This window comes from Artemia sp. Qi Xiang Cuo, chromosome 3, assembly GCF_049724085.1.
Source record: "Artemia sp. Qi Xiang Cuo chromosome 3, ASM4972408v1, whole genome shotgun sequence".
NCBI classification, from domain to species: domain Eukaryota; kingdom Metazoa; phylum Arthropoda; class Branchiopoda; order Anostraca; family Artemiidae; genus Artemia; species Artemia sp. Qi Xiang Cuo.
In genome coordinates this window covers 55,515,610-55,538,216 of record NC_142796.1, presented here as the reverse complement: position 1 = coordinate 55,538,216, position 22,607 = coordinate 55,515,610, and the positions used below count along the sequence as shown (strand labels likewise).

General features: G+C 37.2%; 1 protein-coding gene across 4 annotated transcripts in view; it reads right to left on the bottom strand.

Annotated features, from left to right (window-relative positions):
* Window positions 1–4,917: 4,917 nt before the first annotated feature.
* Window positions 4,918–22,607, bottom strand: part of LOC148954301 (ATP-dependent DNA helicase Q1-like) — a 97,745-nt gene continuing 80,055 nt past the window's right edge. For all 4 annotated transcript variants that reach the window (XM_089087015.1, XM_089087014.1, XM_089087016.1 and 1 more), the window contains exons 11-12: window positions 20,117–20,478; window positions 4,918–6,314 (exon numbers count right to left, since the gene is read on the bottom strand). In XM_089087015.1, coding sequence (XP_088943141.1) covers window positions 5,944–6,314; window positions 20,117–20,478 — 733 coding nt within the window. In that variant the 3' untranslated portion in view covers window positions 4,918–5,943. The remainder of the gene's footprint in view (window positions 6,315–20,116; window positions 20,479–22,607) is intronic.

The following is a 22,607-nucleotide window of genomic DNA, read 5'->3' as shown; positions in this document are numbered from 1 at the left end:
CTAAAATTTCAAAGAGAAATGGTTCGCACAACGAAGTAGAAAACAATTATGATAAAAACAATCTTTCATTTCTATTTTGTCACTAATAAAAGCGCTAAACCCCTCCCCAACAAAAATCACGGATTCACGCCCCCTCCCCTAAATTTAGGAAAATTGTTATAGTTAAAATCTCTAAAATGTCAATGAGAAATGGTTAGACACTGAAGTCGAAAACAATTATGATAAAAACAATCTTTCATTTTCTATTTTGTCACTAATAAAAGCGTTAACCCCCTCCCCCAACAAAAATCCTGGATTCACGCCCTGGAATATAAAAGAAACTTTATTGAAAGCTTGAAAAAAATTTAAAAAAATGCCTATAGACGCAAAGAAAATATTTACACATTATTTTTCTTTTAAATGTGTGTAAATTTCTACACACATAATCCCCCCTTACTTTTAATGCGAAGTAACACTTTTTTTTTACTTTACAATGATGGCGGTAGAATTGAAGACATTGCCCTCCCCCCTTTTACGTAATTTACTTTACAGCAAAGCTGTTAGAAGCGATGTATTGCCCTCCCCCTTTTACATAAAGTCCTAAATATATTGTTAGCAATTATTTTGTTTATAATTCATTTCACTTTTCCAAAATAGTGCATTACATATTATTACTTAAAACTGTTATAATTTGACAATCAAAACAAACCCTTTGGCTAGACCGCTATCGTAAGCAAAACCGGAAGAGGGGTGACAAAGTAAGTATAACCTTGCGCGGAGAGCTTATGTCAAAACATAGCGGGTTAATAGCTAAGAGATAGACAGAAGTTGATTAGGTTTTGAGGGTAAAAAGAATATATTTACGTTTTGCATTGAGTATAAAGATTGTATGGTTTGTTGGGGGGGGGGTTTGAGGGTAAAGGAACATATTTACGTTTTGCATTGAGTATAAAGATTGTATGGTTTGTTGGGGTGGGGGGGGGGTTTGAGGGTAAAGGAATATATTTACGTTTTACATTGAGTATAAAGATTGTATGGTGGTTAGGTTTGTTGTGGGGGGGGGGGGGGGGTTTGAGGGTAAAGGAATATATTTACGTTTTACATTGAGTATAAAGATTGTATGGTGTGTTGGGGGGGGGTTTGAGGGTAAAGGAATATATTTACGTTTTACATTGAGTATAAAGATTGTATGGTTTGTTGGAGGGGGGGGTTTGAGGGTAAAGGAATATATTTACGTTTTGCATTGAGTATAAAGATTGTATGGTTTGTTGTGGGGGGGGGGGTTTGAGGGTAAAGGAATATATTTACGTTTTGCATTGAGTATAAAGATTGTATGGTTTGTTGGAGGGGGGGGGTTTGAGGGTAAAGGAATATATTTACGTTTTACATTGAGTATAAAGATTGTATGGTTTGTTGTGGGGGGGGGGGGTTTGAGGGGAAAGGAATATATTTACGTTTTGCATTGAGTATAAAGATTGTATGGTTTGTTGGAGGGGGGGGTTTGAGGGTAAAGGAATATATTTACGTTTTACATTGAGTATAAAGATTGTATGATAGTTAGGTTTGTTGGGGGGTACTTAAATATACTAGAGGGTGATCAAGGAAAATTCGTTTGAAAATAAAAATGCACTTACATTGCTAATTGCGGCTGCCAAGGCCTCAAGCTCATCAATTATGTCAATTGTTCTATCCATTGTGTCACAATACTTTCCAATAAATGAATCACATTGCATGCCCGTTATATACGAAATCTCAAGGTCAAACTGTTATGTAAACAAAGTCCTCTGATTGCCTGAGAATGGGTGATCTAACTCCTACCTTTGAAACTCATAACATTTGGCTTGAAAAACAATAACCAATACTGTTTCCCGGAAACTCATAACATCTGCATCGAACAACAACAAGAAGGGAGTGACAAAGTTCCTGTTTTTCCATTCTCACTGACAAATCCATAAAAACATCAAATAAATTGATCAACACACATAACCATCCATAAAAACATCAAATAAATCGACCAACACACATAACCATCCATGAAAACAGACATAAAAGTGACAAAGTTCCTGTTTTTCCATTCTCACTGACAAAATCCATAAAACATCGAATAAATCGACCAACACACATAACCATCCATAAACTATGTAAAAAAAGTTGTAGGTGGCAGCAGGGGTGTCGTCCCGGAGTAGAACCCCCCTTCTACTATTAAGCCCCATTTACCATGATGTTTTACTAATATCAAGATTTAGCTAATAACGATTCGGCTTTAATCGAAATCGATATCTAACAATCAGTATCGAAATAAGTATCTATATCCATTTACAAAAGAAGCTTAACTAGCAACCATAAATAAATCAATCCAAAACTGGAACTTACCTGAATTGAGCAGCTTATGTCCTGGAGGTGATGTGCAATAGAAACTGACCTTTCTCGGGGGAGCTTTTGCAGAGCTAGATCCAGTGGTGCCAATTCACGAAAAGATAGAGTAAAATACATATATTTTTTGTAACAACTAAGGAGGCAATAATTTTGTTTTTTTTCGACTTTTTCAAAGAAAATGCAAAAAAGTTAACTTTAAAAACGTAGGGTAGGGGGAGGCAAAAAATTTGGTTTTATTCTGCCTTCCTCATCGCGAACGGCACCCTGACGCACTCACCCCTGGCTTTTATAGAACAAAGACCTTACTCTAATACTTGCCTGTGTACAAACATGCATCGATACCCTTATGGTGCTTTCACACAACCCGTTAAAGTTTTCACACTACAATAACTTAAGACGTAAGATCTACATCATTTACGTAATTTAACCTTACAGAGCAACTTTTGATTGTAACTTAGGCAGTGACAAGTAGACTTAATAAACTAAAGTAGACATAAGTAGTATGAGCATAAGGCTTTCAAGCGCGCCCATAGCCACCACTCCTTTCTTCCATTAATGGTTTAACGGCGCAAGAAGAAGATTTAACGGTGCATCCCTCTTTTGGCGATGCCCTGTTTCCAGAAGTTCCTGTATTTTTATATGATTAATCGGAGCATGGTCGGAATATTTAACAAGTATCAATAACTGAAGTTACTAGCCCATGTGCAATACGTTTCCAGGTGTTCTATCAAAGGTAACATAGCTAGCAACACACCCTCGCGCTTTAAATAAGTCCATAGAGAAATAGCATGGGATTTAAAGGTATCCATAGGAAAATAGCATAGGATTTCCACAAGGGTCCTGTTTCTAGCTAGCAGACTTCCCATGACACTCCCAGGTATTCCATTATTTACCCTAGCAACAGCAATTTGTCTCGGTTCGTAGCCATTTTTGGCATATTGTTTTTCTGTGTATTACCCTCTCTCTATAATAGAAGCCCTAATATAGGAGTCTAAACATGTCTTGTTTTCCTGTACTTCTCTTGTCCCAGGACCACTAAAAACAGAAGTCCCATGCAGCCTTTCAACCTCGATCAGAGCTGGAATCTCCGTCTCCTTTCCACATTTTTTGAATAGTTTGCTTCTGATGATTGTGATCATATTTGACGATGGTTATGATGGTTTTATGGATTTTTGCGATGGCCTAGTGTGAAACACGCTGCTTGTGAAAAAAAAAACACGAACAAAAAAGATTTGAGCAATTATAATTTCAAATTTTCTGAGCTTCAAAATCTGCAAATATGGGTTAAAAAATATGGGCAGAACTTAGGAAATCATTTGACAAATTGTAGCAATCTTATGATTGTATGGACTAAGTAAAGTCCCACACCCCTTCCACAACAGCCGAAAATGCTGTGGCGGTTCTGTCCTCTCTTGCCCCCGGGGCAAAATATTGATTAGCACTCCGTCCCCTGTCTCCCCAAAATTTTGAGGCCAAATTTTAACAAAAATTTTCATTCATTAACAAATCTTTCCATTTATTTAAATCTAAATTTTCTTACTTGAGCCTATGTAAAATAATTAATTATCTCGTCCCAAATGATTGCTGTTAATTCTTTGAGTTCTATACTCATTAAGGCTAAATCCTTTAGTCACTTCTGGCTTATAGTCGATCATAGAAATATTCATATTAATTTAAGTTTACTAAACGACCGCTCATTACTGGCCACCGACACCGCAATTGCTAATAATATTTGATAGTTAACTCTATGTTTTGCGAAGACTCCGTATTGCATAATTAATTGTAACAACATTAAATAAATTAAATTCCGCCTACTTAGTTTTATTTTCAAGGAACGTTGAAGATATGGGAAAAATAAAATTTCGGATTAAATTTGCTAGTACTTGCTGGCAACTGCGTCCTCTACTTTATTTTAATAAAAATAAAGTTTTAAAGATTACAAAATAATCATAACCGTTAATTATTTATTTCAAATTTTGCGCCCCTAAAAGTTCTACACAGTTCTGCATCCGGGGCAAGTGCTCACTGCCCCCCACCCCTAAAACCACCTCTTATAAAGTGCAACCTGTTAATAACGTGATCTAAGACTAGAATAGTTAAGATGATCTGTCAAAAACTAAAGATCATATTATATTCATCATGAAAACATGTTTTGAGCAGCTGTATTTTGTAATTTACTCAACTTCGAAAAAAAAAAGCAAAATAGCATGAGTAGAACACAAGGAAATATTAGAATAATCATGATGATATTGATCTCCCATGGTATGAGTATGGCTATACTCCCCCCCCCCCTTCCACATTTGCCTTAAAACAGCCTCCACATTTATGCCAATCATCTTATACTAAAAAGAATGGTAAAAGTGACGCGTCTAAACTGATGATCCAAACACGGTTTTTAGAAGAATAAGTTTGAATAACTGATTTTTGAAACTTGCTCAACTATAAAAATATACAAAAAAGAGGCTACAAAAGCATTTGAACAAAATAAGAGATCATTGTTGAAATCGTATAAACATCGAAGTTTCGGGAAACAAAACGGTTCCAAGCCCCCCCCCCGTATGTACCTGACTGCAGCCTTCAAGTACACGTTATCCACGTGACCTTAATATAAAATTATAGAAAATTATCTAGCAGAAATCAACAATTTAACACACATATCTTTCAAAAACAAGTTTTGAATATCTACCAACAAAAACTATTTTCGAAAAAAATATAAACTATACTAAAAGTATTATATACAAATATATGTATATTAAGACAAATCCGTGATTCCACAGAGGTCACTAGTCGACAAAGCAGAGGTAGTGACCATATACGGCATTTCTAACTTAAAATTTATTTTGTGAAAGGGATTTTTTTTTAGCCTGGGACAGTCAATTTGTTCTCCTTCTACAAGAAACACTTTCTTGAATAAAAATAAATCGATTTTACTTTCTAAAACAAAAAAAAAAAGAGAGAAAAACAGACAACCGCAAAAGAAAAACATAAAAGAAAGAAAAACAAGTGTACATTTTTCTTAATTCTTATAATTTTTTTAGAAAATTCTTTCTAAAACACAAAAAGAATGAAAAAGAAGCACTGAAAAAAAGAAATGTGAGTATAAATAAATATAAAATGAAGCAAAGTAAATGAGACTACAACAAGAAAATAGAAATAAAAACGGACAGCTTTATTTCTACGAAAATGTGATGATTTGGTTATACAAACTCAAGGTTTATTTACAATAATTTCTTACGAAATATTTACACCCCTTTTTTTTCTAATATGGGTGCGTGTAATATACATCCTGATAGTCCTGATGTCCTGATAGTAATCAGGGACGACAATCAGAGGGGTGAATTGAAAAACACCGTTTTTTATATTTTCATCGAAAAAAATTGCACCCCCTTCCCGACTTTTAAAAATAACTTTTTGGTATCGTCACTTTAAAACAAAATGAAGAAAATTCAACCACACTATAGTTTAGAGAATCGGCAGTCTTGGCTACTATTTTCATTCTTGTCTCAGAAGCTGTTTGATACCCCGTTTAAATCACTTATACAATAGATTTAATATAGAAAAGCTTAAAAAATCATTTTGAGAATCTGATCACTTGACAACTCTGCATTCATCGTCACTTGAGTCACTAAAAGAACATTTCTGCACCTTCTTAGTTTTCTTTCTGTGCGCAGTTATGTCAAAATCTACACCATCATCATCATCTAATATGGATTCCCCCTTTTGGCTACGTTTCCTTTCCTCGGTACTAGTTTGCTTCCCTCGGGAAGTCTCACCATTTTCAACCTTCTGCATTTCAGAATTTGAGCTAATAAGAGACTGGTCAACAGAACTGACCGATGAACCCTTGTGTGTTTTTTTACTGATGAGAGGGGTGGTTGGTTTTGATGTGACCAAAGACCTTCCGGGTATCTCCATTTTAACTGTAGTTTTTCCAGAAACTACACTGCTCATTCGAGGACCTAGAATATTAATTTAACATTTAATACATGATCTTGGTGATTTTTAGGCAATTTGTTTGAATTTTAATCATTAGATCTACCACAGGATATGTGGTTGAAGATTGGGAAATATATAATTCGGGCTGTACATTCTTAACATGTTTCCTTCTCAACAGCCCTAATTCTATGCTTATACAAATACATGTACTTGAACAGTTTTAGTAAATTTAGCTGAATATAACTCAGTCTTTGACTTTTCAATTCAACAGAGTCTTAAGCTAAGGCCTCTTTATTTATAGTTAGTAGGTTTATTGTGATGCATCCTTCTGTCAAATGCAATAAGGTGGCGAGGTTTATATTTTCACGGGGTTTGGTTTTATAAAAGTTCTTACAGTCACAGACTTGCCTCTGCAGCAAACAAACCTACCCTTTTTATTTGCATAACCAATCTGTGAATTTGACCTAAAATATGGAAAAGAAGTACAAAATTTGTGAGGGTAAAATAAAAGTACAAAATAGGGATAAAATCCTTTTTAAAGACAGTGTATAGAAATTCACAAAAATACCAGATATTTCGGTCACATATACAGCGACCGTCATCAGTAGTAAAAGCGTCAGTGACGGTTTTACTACTGATGACGGTCACTGTGTGTGACCGATACAGTGACCGACATATCTGGTATTTTTAGGTATTTCTATACACTGTCTACTAAAAAGGATTTTATCCCTAATTTGAACTTTTATTTTATCGTCATGGAAAGGCAGTGTGGTCTCCGAAATTATCTAAATTTGTGGGGGGTTTCGGCTCTAACTATTCTCACAGAATCTACCATAAAACTCATGTAAAACGTGAAATTCTATTTAATACATGTAAGAAAAATTGATAGTGGACCGTGACTAGCAATACTGAAGCCGCCCAGATAGCATTGACCGCCTACATTCTAGAAAGAGAACTGGTGCATAAAAATAAAGTAATAGTGGATAGTAACTTGTAAAATTGAAGCCGCCATGACAATATTGGCCGCATAGATATTAGAAAGGGAACTAGTGTATAAATAGGCCGCACAAACTGTAGAAAGGGATCTCGCGTGTAAATTGGCCCTATAGATTTTAGAAAGTAAACTGGCTCATAAAAAAAGTAATCGTGAACAGTAAGTAGCAAAACTGAAGCCACCATGACAATATTGGCCGCATAGATATTAGAAAGGGAACTAGTAGATAAATAGACCGCATAGACTGTAGAAAGGGATCTCGTGTGTAAATTGGCCCTACAGATTTTAGAAAGTAAACTGGAGCATAAAAAAAGTAATCGTGAACAGTAAGTAGCAAAACTGAAGCCACCATGACAATATTGGCCGCATAGATATTAGAAAGGGAACTAGTAGATAAATAGACCGCATAGACTGTAAAAAGTGATATCGTGTGTAAATTGGCCATACAGATTTTAGAAAGTAACCTGGTGAATAAAAAAAGTAATCGTGAACATTTAGTAGCAAAACTGAAGCCACCATGACAATATTGGCCGCATAGATATTAGAAAGGGAACTAGAAGATAAATAGACCGCATAGACTGTAGAAAGGGATCTCGTGTGTAAATTGGCCCTACAGATTTTAGAAAGAAAACTGTCACATAAAAAAAGGAATCGTGAACAGTAAGTAGCAAAACTGAAGCCACCCTGACAATATTGGCCGCAAAGATATTAGAAAGGGAACTAGTAGATAAATAGGCCGCACAAACTGTAGAAAGGGATCTGGTGTGTAAATTGGCCCTACAGATTTTAGAAAGTAAACTGGTGCATAAAAAAAGTAATCGTGAACAGTAAGTAGCAAAACTGAAGCCACCATGACAATATTGGCCGCAAAGATATTAGAAAGGGAACTAGTAGATAAATAGACCGCATAAACTGTAGAAAGGGATCTGGTGTGTAAATTGGCCTTACAGATTTTAGAAAGTAAACTGGTGCATAAAAAAAGTAATCGTGAACAGTAAGTAGCAAAACTGAAGCCACCATGACAATATTGGCCGCATAGATATTAGAAAGGGAACTAGTAGATAAATAGACCGCATAGACTGTAGAAAGGGATCTCGTGTGTAAATTGGCCCTACAGATTTTAGAAAGTAAACCTGCACATAAAAAAAGGAATCGTGAACAGTAAGTAGCAAAACTGAAGCCACCATGACAATATTGGCCGCATAGATATTAGAAAGGGAACTAGTAGATAAATAGACCGCATAGACTGTAGAAAGGGATCTCGTGTGTAAATTGGCCCTACAGATTTTAGAAAGTAAACTGGCGCATAAAAAAAGTAATCGTGAACAGTAAGTAGCAAAACTGAAGCCACCATGACAATATTGGCCGCATAGATATTAGAAAGGGAACTGGTAGATAAATAGACCGCATAGACTGTAGAAAGGGATCTCGTGTGTAAATTGGCCCTACAGATTTTAGAAAGTAAACTGGAGCATAAAAAAAGTAATCGTGAACAGTAAGTAGCAAAACTGAAGCCACCATGACAATATTGGCCGCATAGATATTAGAAAGGGAACTAGTAGATAAATAGGCCGCACAAACTGTAGAAAGGGATCTGGTGTGTAAATTGGCCCTACAGATTTTAGAAAGTAAACTGGCGCATAAAAAAAGTAATCGTGAACAGTAAGTAGCAAAACTGAAGCCACCATGACAATATTGGCCGCATAGATATTAGAAAGGGAACTAGTAGATAAATAGACCGCATAGACTGTAGAAAGGGATCTCGTGTGTAAATTGGCCCTACAGATTTTAGAAAGTAAACTGGCTCATAAAAAAAGGAATCGTGAACAGTAAGTAGCAAAACTGAAGCCACCATGACAATATTGGCCGCATAGATATTAGAAAGGGAACTAGTAGATAAATAGACCGCATAGACTGTAGAAAGGGATCTCGTGTGTAAATTGGCCCTACAGATTTTAGAAAGTAAACTTACTTACTTAACTTACTTAAAGCTCTTGCTCGGCAGCGTCGCCAGCGTAGAGGGAACCAGTCGTCAGCGCCGTCAGTCTTCTCCAGAGTGGTCGGTTCAGGGCGAGGGTTGTCACTTCAGCCGGGTTGATGTTTCTGGAGGCGAGCCGATCACGGATAACGTCTGCCCATCTGGTGCGTGGTCTTCCCCTAGGACGCCTCCAGCCGTTTGCAGCTGGGTCGAAATCGAAGATGAGCCGGGCGGGTGTTTGGGCAGGCAGACGGAGCAGATGACCATACCAACGCAGCGAGCGAGACTCAAGCTGCTCGGACAGGGGTGGGAGTTTGAAGCACCTGAGGATTTCCGAATTTCGTACCCTGTCGGGCCATCGGGAGCGTTTGATTTTTCGGAAGTGTTTCGTCTGGATGGCATCTACCTTCACCGTCTGTGTCTGAGTCAGCGACCAAGTCTCAGCAGAATAGAGAATAATGCTGGCAACCGCAGCAGAATATATTCGAGCTTTGGTGAGACGGCTGATCTGGGGTTTATGGAAGACTGTTTTTAGAAGGCGACCGAAGACAGAGTTTGCTTTTGCCGCTCTTGCTGATATTTCAGCATCTAGGCTTCCGTTTGAGCAGACAATTGAACCAAGGTAGGTAAACTGCTTGACTACCTCTACAGTCTGGCCACAAACTTCCACAGATGACAGGGGGTACGCCAGCAGACTGGAGGATTAGCCATAGTGACTGCCTATCGACAGTGTCGAAGGCAGATCGAAAATCGACAAAGGCAATGTACGCCTTCCTCTTATATTCAAGAGTTTTCTCTACTAGCTGTCTAATCGCATGAATTTGCTCGGTGGTGGACCTGCCTGGCATGAAGCCAGCTTGCTGGGGGCGACGCAGGGCATGGAGGTATCTTGTTGCCCGTTTGAGAAGCAGCATAGCGAAGAGCTTTCCAGGAACTGAGAGTAAAGTTATGCCACGATAATTGAAAGTAAACTGGTGCATAAAAAAAGTAAACGTGAACAGTAAGTAGCAAAACTGAAGCCACCATGACAATATTGGCCGCATAGATATTAGAAAGGGAACTAGTAGATAAATAGACCGCATAGACTGTAGAAAGGGATCTCGTGTGTAAATTGGCCCTACAGATTTTAGAAAGTAAACTGGTGCATAAAAAAAGTAATCGTGAACAGTAAGTAGCACAACTGAGGCCACCATGACAATAATGACCGCATAGATTTTAGAAAGCGAACTGGTGCATAAAAAGCAATAGTGGACTGAAGCTGCAATTACAATATTGGCCGCATAAATTTTTAAAATGGAACTGGTGTAAAACCCTTTAATTGAATGCCCCACAACCAAGTTATGCTTATTTTGCTTTACAATATAAATGAGATATTGTACATAAAAACAGGCAAGACACATAAAAAAAAATATACATACTAGCCTATTATTCTCATTCTCACCATTTCAGCTGTGTAGAACTGTGACTTGGAGAGTCATGCCTAATGATACCTCATTTTTCCTACCTGAGTAATTAAACTTTTGTTTAATTTTTGTGAAAAAATTAAATTTTTGTGAAAAAAATTCAGATTTACAACATACAGATATTCCCCTCTAAAAGCAAAATAACTTGAAGCATCACCCCTCCCCTCTCCATTTCAGCTCTGTAGATATATGGGGAGTTATGCCTAGCTGAATCGGCCTTAAGTTTTTGTCCATTCTCAGGACAATTCGTATGAACACTTTGAAGCACTCAAAAATTCCCTGGAGAAATGTTGTTTCTTGGAAGAAATTTACGAACAGCAGTTTGGTTTTACGTCCGCCTGTTCGGAGAATCACCTGGGGAATGCGAATGAATATTCAATGATTGATAGTCAAGCAAGATAAAATGAACAAGAATGGGCTTAGTTTACATGCAACTGGTGTCTACGAGGTCTTCCGGCAATTTTCTTTTTCGAGAAATCCATTTGACAAGCAAGAAAATTAGAAATTTTAAAAGTCTTTTCTTGCTTAATGTTTTAAGAATATGTTTTATAAACGAAAAAACAAATTATTCTCGAAAGATTTTTATGGGATGATATAGACGAGCGCATACAAAGATTGATAGACTTGAAAATCTAGAAAATACTTAGAGTGCATCAAACAACCGAAAAAACCCTTTCTCAGAGGCGTCAATCCGCGAAAATGTAGGGGTGGGGGGGTGCAAATTTGTCAATTAATAAAATTATTAAAAAAATAAAAAATTAGAAACGCAAATGACAGAAAAGGCGTTTTTCAATGAAAACACCCCAAAGAGGTATTTTAAAATTTGAAGGGGGAAGCAAATATATAAGGGCCCCTATCCCTTGTCCCTCCAAATTGACCCCACTGCCTGATCTACGTCCCAAAACACAGCTATTACAAAATTTTCCTCTACAATTCACAAAAAAGTTCTCGATACTTCGGGATAACTTTTTGGCCCGCTTTCACTCACTGTTAGGTTCGTGCACCAACGAGTTAGATTGGTGCAACAACGGTTAGGACAAGGAGGCAAGTACCCAGGAATTTCTGACTGGGGCCACAAATAAAGAAAACTTCGATGAGGCAAAATAATAGAAAACATTAGTTTCATGATAATTTGAATAAGAAATACCCATTAACTTAACACAATTTTAGAATTTCAGGGAGTGCGGGCAGGCCCCGAGCCCCCTGTATAATATAAGGGGCATGTGTCCCCTGTCCTTACAAGTTGATGCCACTGCCCTTTCTACGCCCCCAAAATCGGCTATTACAACTCTTCCAGCTAAAATTTAGGAATTTTTCTTGGTAGTCGAGGAGAATTGTTTGCCCCGTTTCCACCCGCTGTTACGATTGTACAAAAACGAGACAAAATCACAGTTACGAAGTGGTCGACATTTATCCACCCCCCCCCCCCCACCGAAATTCCCCCGCGGGAAATACCATTTGCGAGAAATCCTCCCTCGAAAAATACCCCCATCCCCCGCGGCTGGTTGGTTTCCAATCACTTTCGACTTATAAAAAAGGACTTTAACTCTCAATGTCCGATCTAAATAGCACCCTCCGAAATTTCTGCGACCATCAGGTGGAGGTGTGGATAAGAAAGTGGGCAGTCCTCCTTCTATACAGAATAAATTCTGCTCCTTTTGGGGTTTAATGTTACTTTTTACTTTCATAATAATAGCGTAGACCAGAAATATTCCCAGAAATCATAAGGGAGTGTATATCAATTTCACGTTATTATGTGTTTTTAAAAGTTTCTTTTGTACCCCGGGAGGGGGAGGGGGGGATATTTTAACTGGTTACGAAAAGCAGGCACATACCCATTAATTCATTTTTTTTGGGGGGAAGGCAAAAATAAAGAAAACTTCGATGGGGCCCAATAATAGAAAAGGTTAGTTTGGTTTGATAATTTGATAAGGAAATGCCCATTCTTTTTTTCAAATTCCCGACAGTTTTGTAGAGCACGGGGGTAGGGGCCAAGAAGTCCCCGAAGCCAAGCCGAAAACCGACAACCCACCACCAAAAATATTTCAGTGACCCGCCGCTGCGGCCGCTTCGGCGTGCCGGCGCGCTACCATCATGGTCGGCGGCGGTGGGCCGCAGAGAATTTCTACCACCGAATTACTTTCCAAGATTATCTGTTCAACGGAGAGGCAAATATAAGACACAATCCACCATTTAACGGTAAATGCGAAAATTTTGGATTCCCATCAGAATGCTTTCTAATTTTATCACTAGTTCTTCACTACTCTCTTGTTCGTTAATTTTCGTCTCTTGTGTTGCTTTGAATAAACCAGACAAATACAATTGCAATATACAAGGTTCTTCATATGCTGACAAAAGTAAAGTCTTTATGAAATTAAATTTAAAAAAACAAGTTTTTCTTTAACTGAAAGTAAGGAGCGACATTGAAACTTAAAACGAACAGCAATTATTCCGTATATGAAAGGGACTGTCCCCTCCTCAATGCCTCACTCTTTACGCTGAAGTTTTTTATTGTTTTAAAAAGTAGAGTGGTGACAAAGAGTCAACCTTTAGCGTAAAGAGCGGGGCGTTGAGGAGGGAACAGCCCCTTTCATATATGGAATAATTAATTTTAGTTTTAAGTTTTAATGTCGCTCCATACTTTCAGTTAAAAAACTTGTTTTTTATTTAATTTCTGAACGTTTTTCAACTAATGAAGGTGTGATATTGGCACACCATGCATCAAAAATTAAGACACAATTTGCAAATTAGTTTTGACAGATTTAATCCGGGTAGGAGGGGTCGCCCCTTCCTCAAAACAATGCTTTTTACGCTAAAGGTGTTTGCACTTTTAAAAAAGCTTACTATTCTAATTAAACATCCCCTATGTTTCAATTTTAGTAAACAGTCAAACTTTAGCATAAAGAGTAAGGTATTGAGGAGGGGGCAACCCTTCATGTATGGCATAATTTCTGTTCGTTTTTCAAATAATACCGGCAAATCTGGCTCACCCTCTATGAAATATACCCCTCCCCCTCACGGAACGCCTCCATTTGAATTTAATATAACGTAAAGTGCAACCCCCCCCCCCCGTCAAATTCCCTCCAGACAGTTCCTTCCTCACAGAACCCCCCCATCTCTCTGTAAAATTGCTTAGGACGATTCACCCTGAAATATTCTCCTTAGCGTTTTTCATTGGAATAAGACTTTAATCTGTAACCGGTTTCTCGGTCTCTCCAGAAATTCCCCCTTCCGTGGAAATTTTTTCCTAGAAAACAAAACATGCGGAAAAAAGCTCCCAGATAATCCCCCCGGAACATCTCCATATAAAAAATTTGGCAAAGAGAATGTAAGACAATTAAAATGAATTTCGTATAGTAATTCTGTCAAAACCCCCAATGTAACATTTCCCCTAGAATATTCACTCATCAGAAATTTCCCTCCCAAAGGAAGATTTTCCCTTTGGAAATCCACCCCAAGCACACCCCCCCCCCCAAAAAAAAATGGCTGTATACTTCCCAATAACAAATACTAGCCTATATGTAAACAATGGGCAAACTTCACAACTTGCAGCCCTTCCCCCGGGGACTGTGGCGGGTCATTTTACACCTAAAGACATAGTTATTAGATTTTTCGACTATGCTGAAGAAAATAGTCATCTCAAAATTTAGATCCGGTGACTTTGGGAAAAAAAGCATGGGAGGGGGCCTAGTAGCACTTCCAATTTTTTTGGTCACTAAAAAAGGCCACTAGTACTTTTGATTTCCGTTCGAATGAGCCCTCTAGCGGTATTTTAGGACCACTGGGTCGATACAATCACCCCTGGGAAGATAAAAAAAAAAACAAATAAAAAACACATCCGGGATCTTTCTTCTGGCAGAAAAAAAAAAGAAAATCCACATTTTTGCATATAAGAACTTTAAATCTGATTTTTGGATATATTTTAAACTTTTCAGACGAACTTACCAATTGGTTGACGAGGGGGGCTTTTTAAACTAGCAAAAGTGTCTTTTGCATGTCTTGGCTAAGAATCTTCTGTCATACCTTCTCAATTAAGTGTTTATCTAAAAACCAAATTACCCCGTGCAGGTTTACAAAAAAAAAAAAAAAAAAAAAAAAAAAAAAAAAACTTAAATGCTAAGACTTTTCGAGTAGTTTGTTAGCATACCGGCATCATTTGTTAATTCTAAACGTTCAATCTCAGACATGAGTGATTAGAATAATTTTGCCAGATTTTGAAAGAAAGAACATCTTGACGAGTTTCGAGGTTCCATCTAAGATCTATAGGCTCTTTTTTTCAAATTCCCGACAGTTTTGTAGAACACAGGGGGAGGGGGCAAGTAGTCCCAGATGCCAAGCCGAAAACCGCCAACCCACCGCCAAAAATATATCAGTGACCCATCGCTGCGGCCGCTTCGGCGTACCGGCGCGCTACCATTATGGTCAGCGGCAGTGGGCCGCAGAGAATTTTTAGCACCGGATTACTTTCCAAGATTATCTGTTCAATGGAGAGGCAAATATAAGACAAAATCCACTATTTAATGGTAAATACGAAAATTTTTGATTCCCATCAGAATGCTTTCTAATTTACTCGTCTACTACGGACTTTAGATTGTCTTTCACTTGTTTGTGTGGTCTTAGATGCAATCATTAGTTTTGGAGACACTGAATACTCACTAATGTTTAAAAGTAGCTATTTTCCAAAAGTCCATTCGCAAAATTCAAATATTTGACAATAAACCTTTTAGAATTTCTTATGCACAGTTTGGTACGGGAAAGCGTGTGTAAATATCTTAACGTCTCGTGTATCCTCAGAGAGTCTGTCATCATATAAAGAACAAGATGAAAAATAACTAGATTGATCGTGATTGATTTGCATACAAACCAAGAATCAAAACTGTAAGTTCATGCCCGTGCCACATAATAGTCACATCTATCGATAAAGAAAGCCAAATATCATGAATGACAAGGCAATTTTCTTGATTTTAGCGTCACAGTTGTATTTAAAAAGCAAAAAATTATAATTGCGAAAAATGAGTTTCAAGAGTTTGCTCCAACAGTAATTTGTGTCCAACTGTTCTCTACTAATACTAAGTCTTTTCAACTTCTGCCAGATTCCTCTCCCAGATAGAAAAACCACTGTTCTAAGTTTCCATCTTTTCTAGTTTCAAAAAGTATGCCTTAATCGTTGACTCTGATTGGTCAGTCAATTTATGCTCGAAAGTTGAACAATGTTCAACTCGACAAATTACGAATGGCGAACGTAAGTGGTGCTGTAGTCGCGCGTAGTTTTGATTTTATCGACAAGTGTCACTATAATATGGCACGGGGATCACATTTTTGCAGTAGGGCTGCTCAAATTAAAGTTTAAATGTGTTAATACTGGGGTGCTGGGTTAGAAAAATAGGTGAAGGGGCTGTGACAGTCATCAATAGAACTAAGACATACAGAAAGAAATAAACTTTTTAATCCTGCTTCTACTGGACAGAACCTCCGCAAATTTACAGCCAAATGGAATGAACAATCATAAGCAGCGTAATAATACTGACTAAGTAAAGAGTGATGTGGGCAAAATGTATTTTTTTTTCTACCAAGGCACTTCGGGTAAAAAGAGTTGTCTTAGAAACTTCGAAAGGAGCTCATTCGAATGAGAAATTTAAAGTTCTAGTTCCTTTTTTAAGCGGCAAAAGTGACTGGTGGACAGCAAGCCCCCGCCCACGCCCATCATTTCACCGCACATCCAATCAAAATTTTGAGATAATAATTTTGTTCAATATAGTTGACAGGTCCAATAATTATGTCTTTGGGGATTTTAACCCTACCCCCCACAGCCCTCGGGGAAAAGGCTGTAAGTTAGGCAATCCGCCCATTGTTTACAGATAGTATATGTAATTATGAAAGGTGGACACGTATGACCTTCATTTTCCAAAAAGGCGACGGACATTCAGTAAATCTTTCAGAGAATGTTGAGGGGAGTGTTGAACTAAATCAAAACACGTAATATGCTTAATTCAGGAACGGGTGAGTATATTAACTTAAAAATTTCAGGAAATAATAAGTGAGATGATCAAAAAGCACGCAGCTACAACTACCACTGCTACTGCTACCACTACTAGTACTATGACTACTACTACTACTACTACGGTGGCCGGCGTTTACCCCTCCCCCTCCCGCGAAAAATACCTCCCCCCCCTGCGGGAAACACCCCCATTCTCCCAGAAAATACCACCCCCACGCGGCTGGTTGATCACCAATCCCTTTGGACTCTTAAAAAAATGACTAGGACTCTCAATTTCTGATCTAATGAGCAAATTGCGAAATTTATGTGACCATGAGGTGGAGGTGTGGATGATGAAGGAATAAATTGTGTTCATTTTGGGGTTTAATGTTACTCTTTACTTTCATAAAAACAGTGTAGAAGAGATATGTTCCCAGAAATCATAAGGGAGTAGAGATCAATTTCACATTTTGATACATTTTTAAAGTTTCTCCCCCCCCCCCAAACAAAATTTTGGTTACGGGTCTGGCGATTAAACATCAATTTCTACCTCACCACCCCCCTCCCACCCTCGTCTATCCCTTAGAACTAATTCTGTGTTTGCATAATGGCTCAACGAAACCTGGGATGTTGTGGCATTAAAATGCACCCTATGAAGTATCTCCCTCCCTTCCTAACGACAAAACAATCAGAGAGCCCCATTGTAGAAGTTTAAGTGCCTATTTAAGTTTTGTAATTTGTACATCAAACAGTTCAGGGGCAACGAACTGTAAGTAAGGAGCGACATGGCTCAATAGTAAACAAAACTCTAAAAATCGGAATTTTTATATTAATAGATATACCAAAAGATTTACCTTATTATGCTACTTCCAAATATATAAGATTCATTAAGTTTAGTGTTGCCCATCAAAAGCTAAGAGCCTAGCAAAATCTGCCTGATTTTCGAAAAAGGGAGAAAAGACCCCTTAAAGGTCAAGGAATCTTAATGAAAATCAAACCATCAAATTCAGCCTATCCGAGAACCCTTTTGTAGAAGTTACAAGCTCCCTTTCTTGTAGAAGTTTCAAAAATGTGGAATTTTGTGTTTTATGACAAAACAAAGATCAATGATGCGTGTTTGTTTATGTATATTTTTTTTTGTTGCGCCCTCGTGATACCCTCTCTTTAAGGGACTAATATGGCAGATGAAGGTCAGGGGACCTGGAATCTCACAAAGACATACCCCTTAAAAACATTCTTAACGATATTCACGTAAGGTTTTTCTTATGTAAACATTAATTAAAAAAAAAATATATCCACAAAAAAGTTTTTTGAATATAAGTAAAGAGCTTCAATAAATCATCAATGTTTATCAATAAATAAATAAAACCCAAAACGAACGGAAATTACAATAAATAACCGAGTCAAACTCGAAACGAGCAAAAATTAACATAAGTAAGGCTGACACCCCCCCCCACCTTCTCAAGGCCAGAACATAATATGTACTTTACTGAAAATAAATCTTAATATGTATATTAATAGTTATGTTTTAATAGTCAGTTTAATATGTATATTAAACTGACAATCCACAGTTATTTGCTTTTTTTTTAGTAGAGTGCAAATTATGTTCTGGTCTTGAGAAGACATGGGGGTTGTCAGCCCTACTCCCTGTAACTTTTTAGGTTTTGAGTTTCATTCGGCTATTTATTGTAATTTCTGTTCGTTTTGAGTTTCATTTATTTATTGATAGCGATTTGTCATAGTTTTACACTTGGAGGATAAGAAAAACTAACTCGCAGAATTTGACAACGCTTTCGTCTGTAAAAACTTAAACAATACGAATTTGTTGGTTTCCAAAACCAACTATGCTTTCAAAGGAAAGCTAAACCTTCTTAAACTTTTTGGTGCCAAATGTTTTTTAGCTTAATTTTGATAATTTTCGCATTTTCACATTTTTTTTCTTCTTCTTATTTTTTAATTTGTTACCCGCTACTGCCAAAAATTACAGAAGTCCACATGGAATTATTTTCAACAGAAACAGATTTGCGTTTTCTTAAGTATTTGATGAGGGGATATTCCACTGACCAAAAGGCAACATGTTCTGCTGCTACTAGTACTAGTGCTATTACTGTCAATACAACTAGTATTTCAAAGAAAACTTAAGGGCTCCAATCTTCTAATCAGAGGAGTTCTCAGGTCATTTTTTCTTGATTCTGCTCCGATCAGTAGTCTTTGAACTTTGATGAGAATATCATACACTCTGTTTATTGCCCTATTGGGTATGGAAATTTAAATTTAGGCACTTTTTTCTAAAATCAGTGAGCTCTAAGATCTCAACACTTTGATTAAAAAAAAGCTAGCTAGGTTAGATAGGTTTTGATATAAGTCAAGCAAGATCTTAGCAACAAAAAACAAACCTTATGTTATGCTCACTGGTGAAACTATAGTCTGGATTGCACATAATTCAGACCATGAAATATGTATCGTACATAAACCGTTTTGATTTTTCGCCACTTGTCTGCGGTAACACAGTAGAGCAAAACAAGGGAAATTTTTTTTCAGAGTTTTTGGCTGTTTTTAAAAAAATCAGTTGTTTGACAAGATATGAGCCAAACAAGTCTGTGACATCTGGAAATTTTCCATGAGGGGAATCGTCCGGTGGGGAATTTAATGCGGGGGAATTTTCCGCAGGGAGGAATTTTCCTCGGGGGGGGGGGGTCTTTCCAGAGGGGAGATTTCCGCGGAGGAAGGGGGGAGGTGGCTCCTCCTTTTCTTATAGTTCAAGTTACTATTGGCAGGGTTGCTCTTTACTTACAATTCGATTCCACGAGGTGTTTAAAACAAATGTATGTACATGTGCCCATGGGATAAAGAATAGCCAAAAGAACTTCTGTAAAAACATATTTTTGGGCGAAAGGCTTTCATTCAAACCCACCAGGAGACGATAACATTTTGTTTGTGATTTTATGATATTCAAAGAATAATTTGCTGAACAAGCATTAAGTAACGAAGCTTAGCTCATTTATATAGAATTTTTAAAATTTTCAAGGGAATGCAAAAATTTTTATATTGGAAAGGTAAGTGCTAAAAAGAACAGTATTTAATCTGAAAACGGTCTAAAAGGTATTACAAGTAAAGCCCCAGTCAGGTCTCATTTGTAAATTTCGATTAGTATTGATGGATTGTTGTTGGTACTATGATAAATAAAAACACACAGCTCAAGTCTGTCTTGCATAATCATCTTATTTTCTGTTCATTTTAAGTTTACCACAACCAAGGAAGCCATCGATGAAACTTATTTCGTTTGATTGGAAGGGGCCAGACATGCGAATCAAATTATTCAAAAAAAAAAAACATGTTACAGAACACTTTTCGAATTACCGCAACGAAGCTAAAAGAAAAAACAACAAATCATAGAAAAAGCAATTCCTTACCTGCCAATATGTAACTTATTGTGTTATACGGTGTAAAATGAAAATCTTCTTTGAGGAAACCTTCCAATAAAAGATAAGATACAATGTTTTCGCAAGATTCCCTTCCTAGTGGCGGTGCTTTGAGACCAGGGACTTTCAAGTTCGACTGACCTTTCCCTAGCCAGGCGTCGATTAACTTCGGGCCAGTAACTTTTTGTTGGGCAGCCTTAGCGTTGGATAATACCTTTCCTAGATCTTGAGTGTAGTTCGTTATGTCAACCAACTTAACTGCCTTGGGATAGCGACAATGGTCACACATTTTATCGCAATCAACACTTTCCCATATTTCTTCGAAGTGTTCGGCTATTATGTGTCGACGGCATCTGGAAGGGAAAACAGCTGTTAAAGAAAATATTTTAAAAAGCTGCTTTGAAGAAACGGACAAACACGTTAAAAATACCATGAAATAAAAAAATAAAACAAATTGACGTTGAAAACATTTTTCCACTAAGTTAATAAATAATAAGTTTTTTTTTAGAAAGTGGCAAACTGCGGCCAAGAGAGCCAACAACGTACGCCTGAATCCTAGAATCTATTGACGCGTCGATCACTCTGTTAGAAGAGGACAAAATCAACAATATGAAAATGGATAAAGCTTCAAATATAAGATGTTACGGACTAAGGTCCCTTCCTTTACATAATGCAGCTATTCAAAAGACAGTATGTTACATACAATAAATTTTACTAAGAAAAACGGAAAAAGTTTTTTTCTTGTTTTTTGAAGAGCTAGTCGTACATAAACATTCAAGATTTATCAAAAAGAATTTTGATATAAAAAGCTCCATGTCTCAACTATTTCTGAGAACGAAAAAAAGACGATTAAATGCATTTAGGAAAGACTTGAGTAGTACATAAATACGAGAAAACAAATTAAAAAAAGGAGGAGAAAACCCTTCTCCCTTCATTCCTGGCTATTGGGCCTTGCGGGGGGGGGGGGGTACAGTGAAGCATGTGTTTTTACTGTTTATTATTATTTGTTTATTATATCTGAATGAACATGTATCCAATCTAAACCAATCGATATAACTTGCCTAGTTGAAGGGTATGGACTGTAGATTTAATTCCCACATGAAAAATATCACACAAAGCCTTTTAAATTACTGCGGTCGTACCGTCGGCTTGTCTCAGAACCAAAAATAGAACTGACGATCGAGAAGCACTCAGCTGTTCTCTGTGAAAACCAAGAATTACACCAAAATTCGATTTTGAGTCAAGGATCTCCTTCAATCTTGACATAGGGAGCCCAATGGCACAATCAGATATGTTCTATTTGCTATAGTTTCAGAGGATTCTAGGAGTTTACTCCCCCCCCTCCATGGAAAATAAGGCTTCCCAAATTTGAGAATTTTATTTGAGTTTTATTTTTTCAATTTCTGTAGGGGGAAGGAATTTTGGTAGGCTACTTGTGTATTATGCGCCACTCACTCAAGTTTACGCTGTGTAAAATTTAAGAACAAACCGGTTTTTTCGTTAATTTTTTCGTTATTTTAGAAATAAATTTGCACATTAGGGGAGGGGGGATTATAGCGGGTCTGCATGCAAAATGTGTTTTGTACAATTATTCGGCATATTAGATAGATAGATAAATAAGTGTATTTAAAAAAAAATTTATCTAGAACTTAAAAAAATAGCATCTATGTCCATTAGAACACGGAGCACGAAAAGGAATTTGGAAAACTTTTTGACTGAATTTTATATTTTCATCTATTTCTCTCGTTCTAGAAATGAAACAAACCACTGTTTTTCGATTTTCCCGAAAACTTGACAAATGTAGGTGCTAGTTTTCTATAGAAGACAGCCCCGCTGTACGCCCCAAGCTGTAGATCTGATTTTTTTTTTTTTTTTTTTTTTTAAGAAATGTCAAACAAGACTTGGTTAAATTACCATAGCCGGATAGAGGGTTGGTCATCACAACCAACAATTTAGCTAAAAGGTCGAGCAACACATAGTGACAAATTCTTGCGTCATGTTGAAAAAATCCGATGCAAATCGGATAAAGGATAATAATGCCAGTTAGTAATAGCACGTGGCACAAGACTAATGCCCGAGCCACATCATAGTCACACTTGTTGATAAAAAAGAGGCTAGATTCTCGAATGTCGTTCCCGGGCCACTTTATAGTAACACTTCGATTAGATCAAAATTGCGCACCACTACAGTGCCCGCAATTATGTATGCCGTTCGCAATTTCTCGAATTGATATTGTTAGGCTTTCTTACACGAAATGTGGGGTTTACCAATCAAAGCGAAGGCTTAAGCACAGTTTTTTGAAATTAAAAACATGGAAGCTTTGAGCAGATGTTATCTCGCGAAAGTATTATTAGGCAATATTAAAAAAAAAAAAAAATTAGCTGTGGAACTTCCAACCAATTTTTCACTATTTAAATTTTCTGCTTTTATAGTACAAGTATGACCTTGAAACCAAGAGCACATGTCATTCATCAAACTTGGC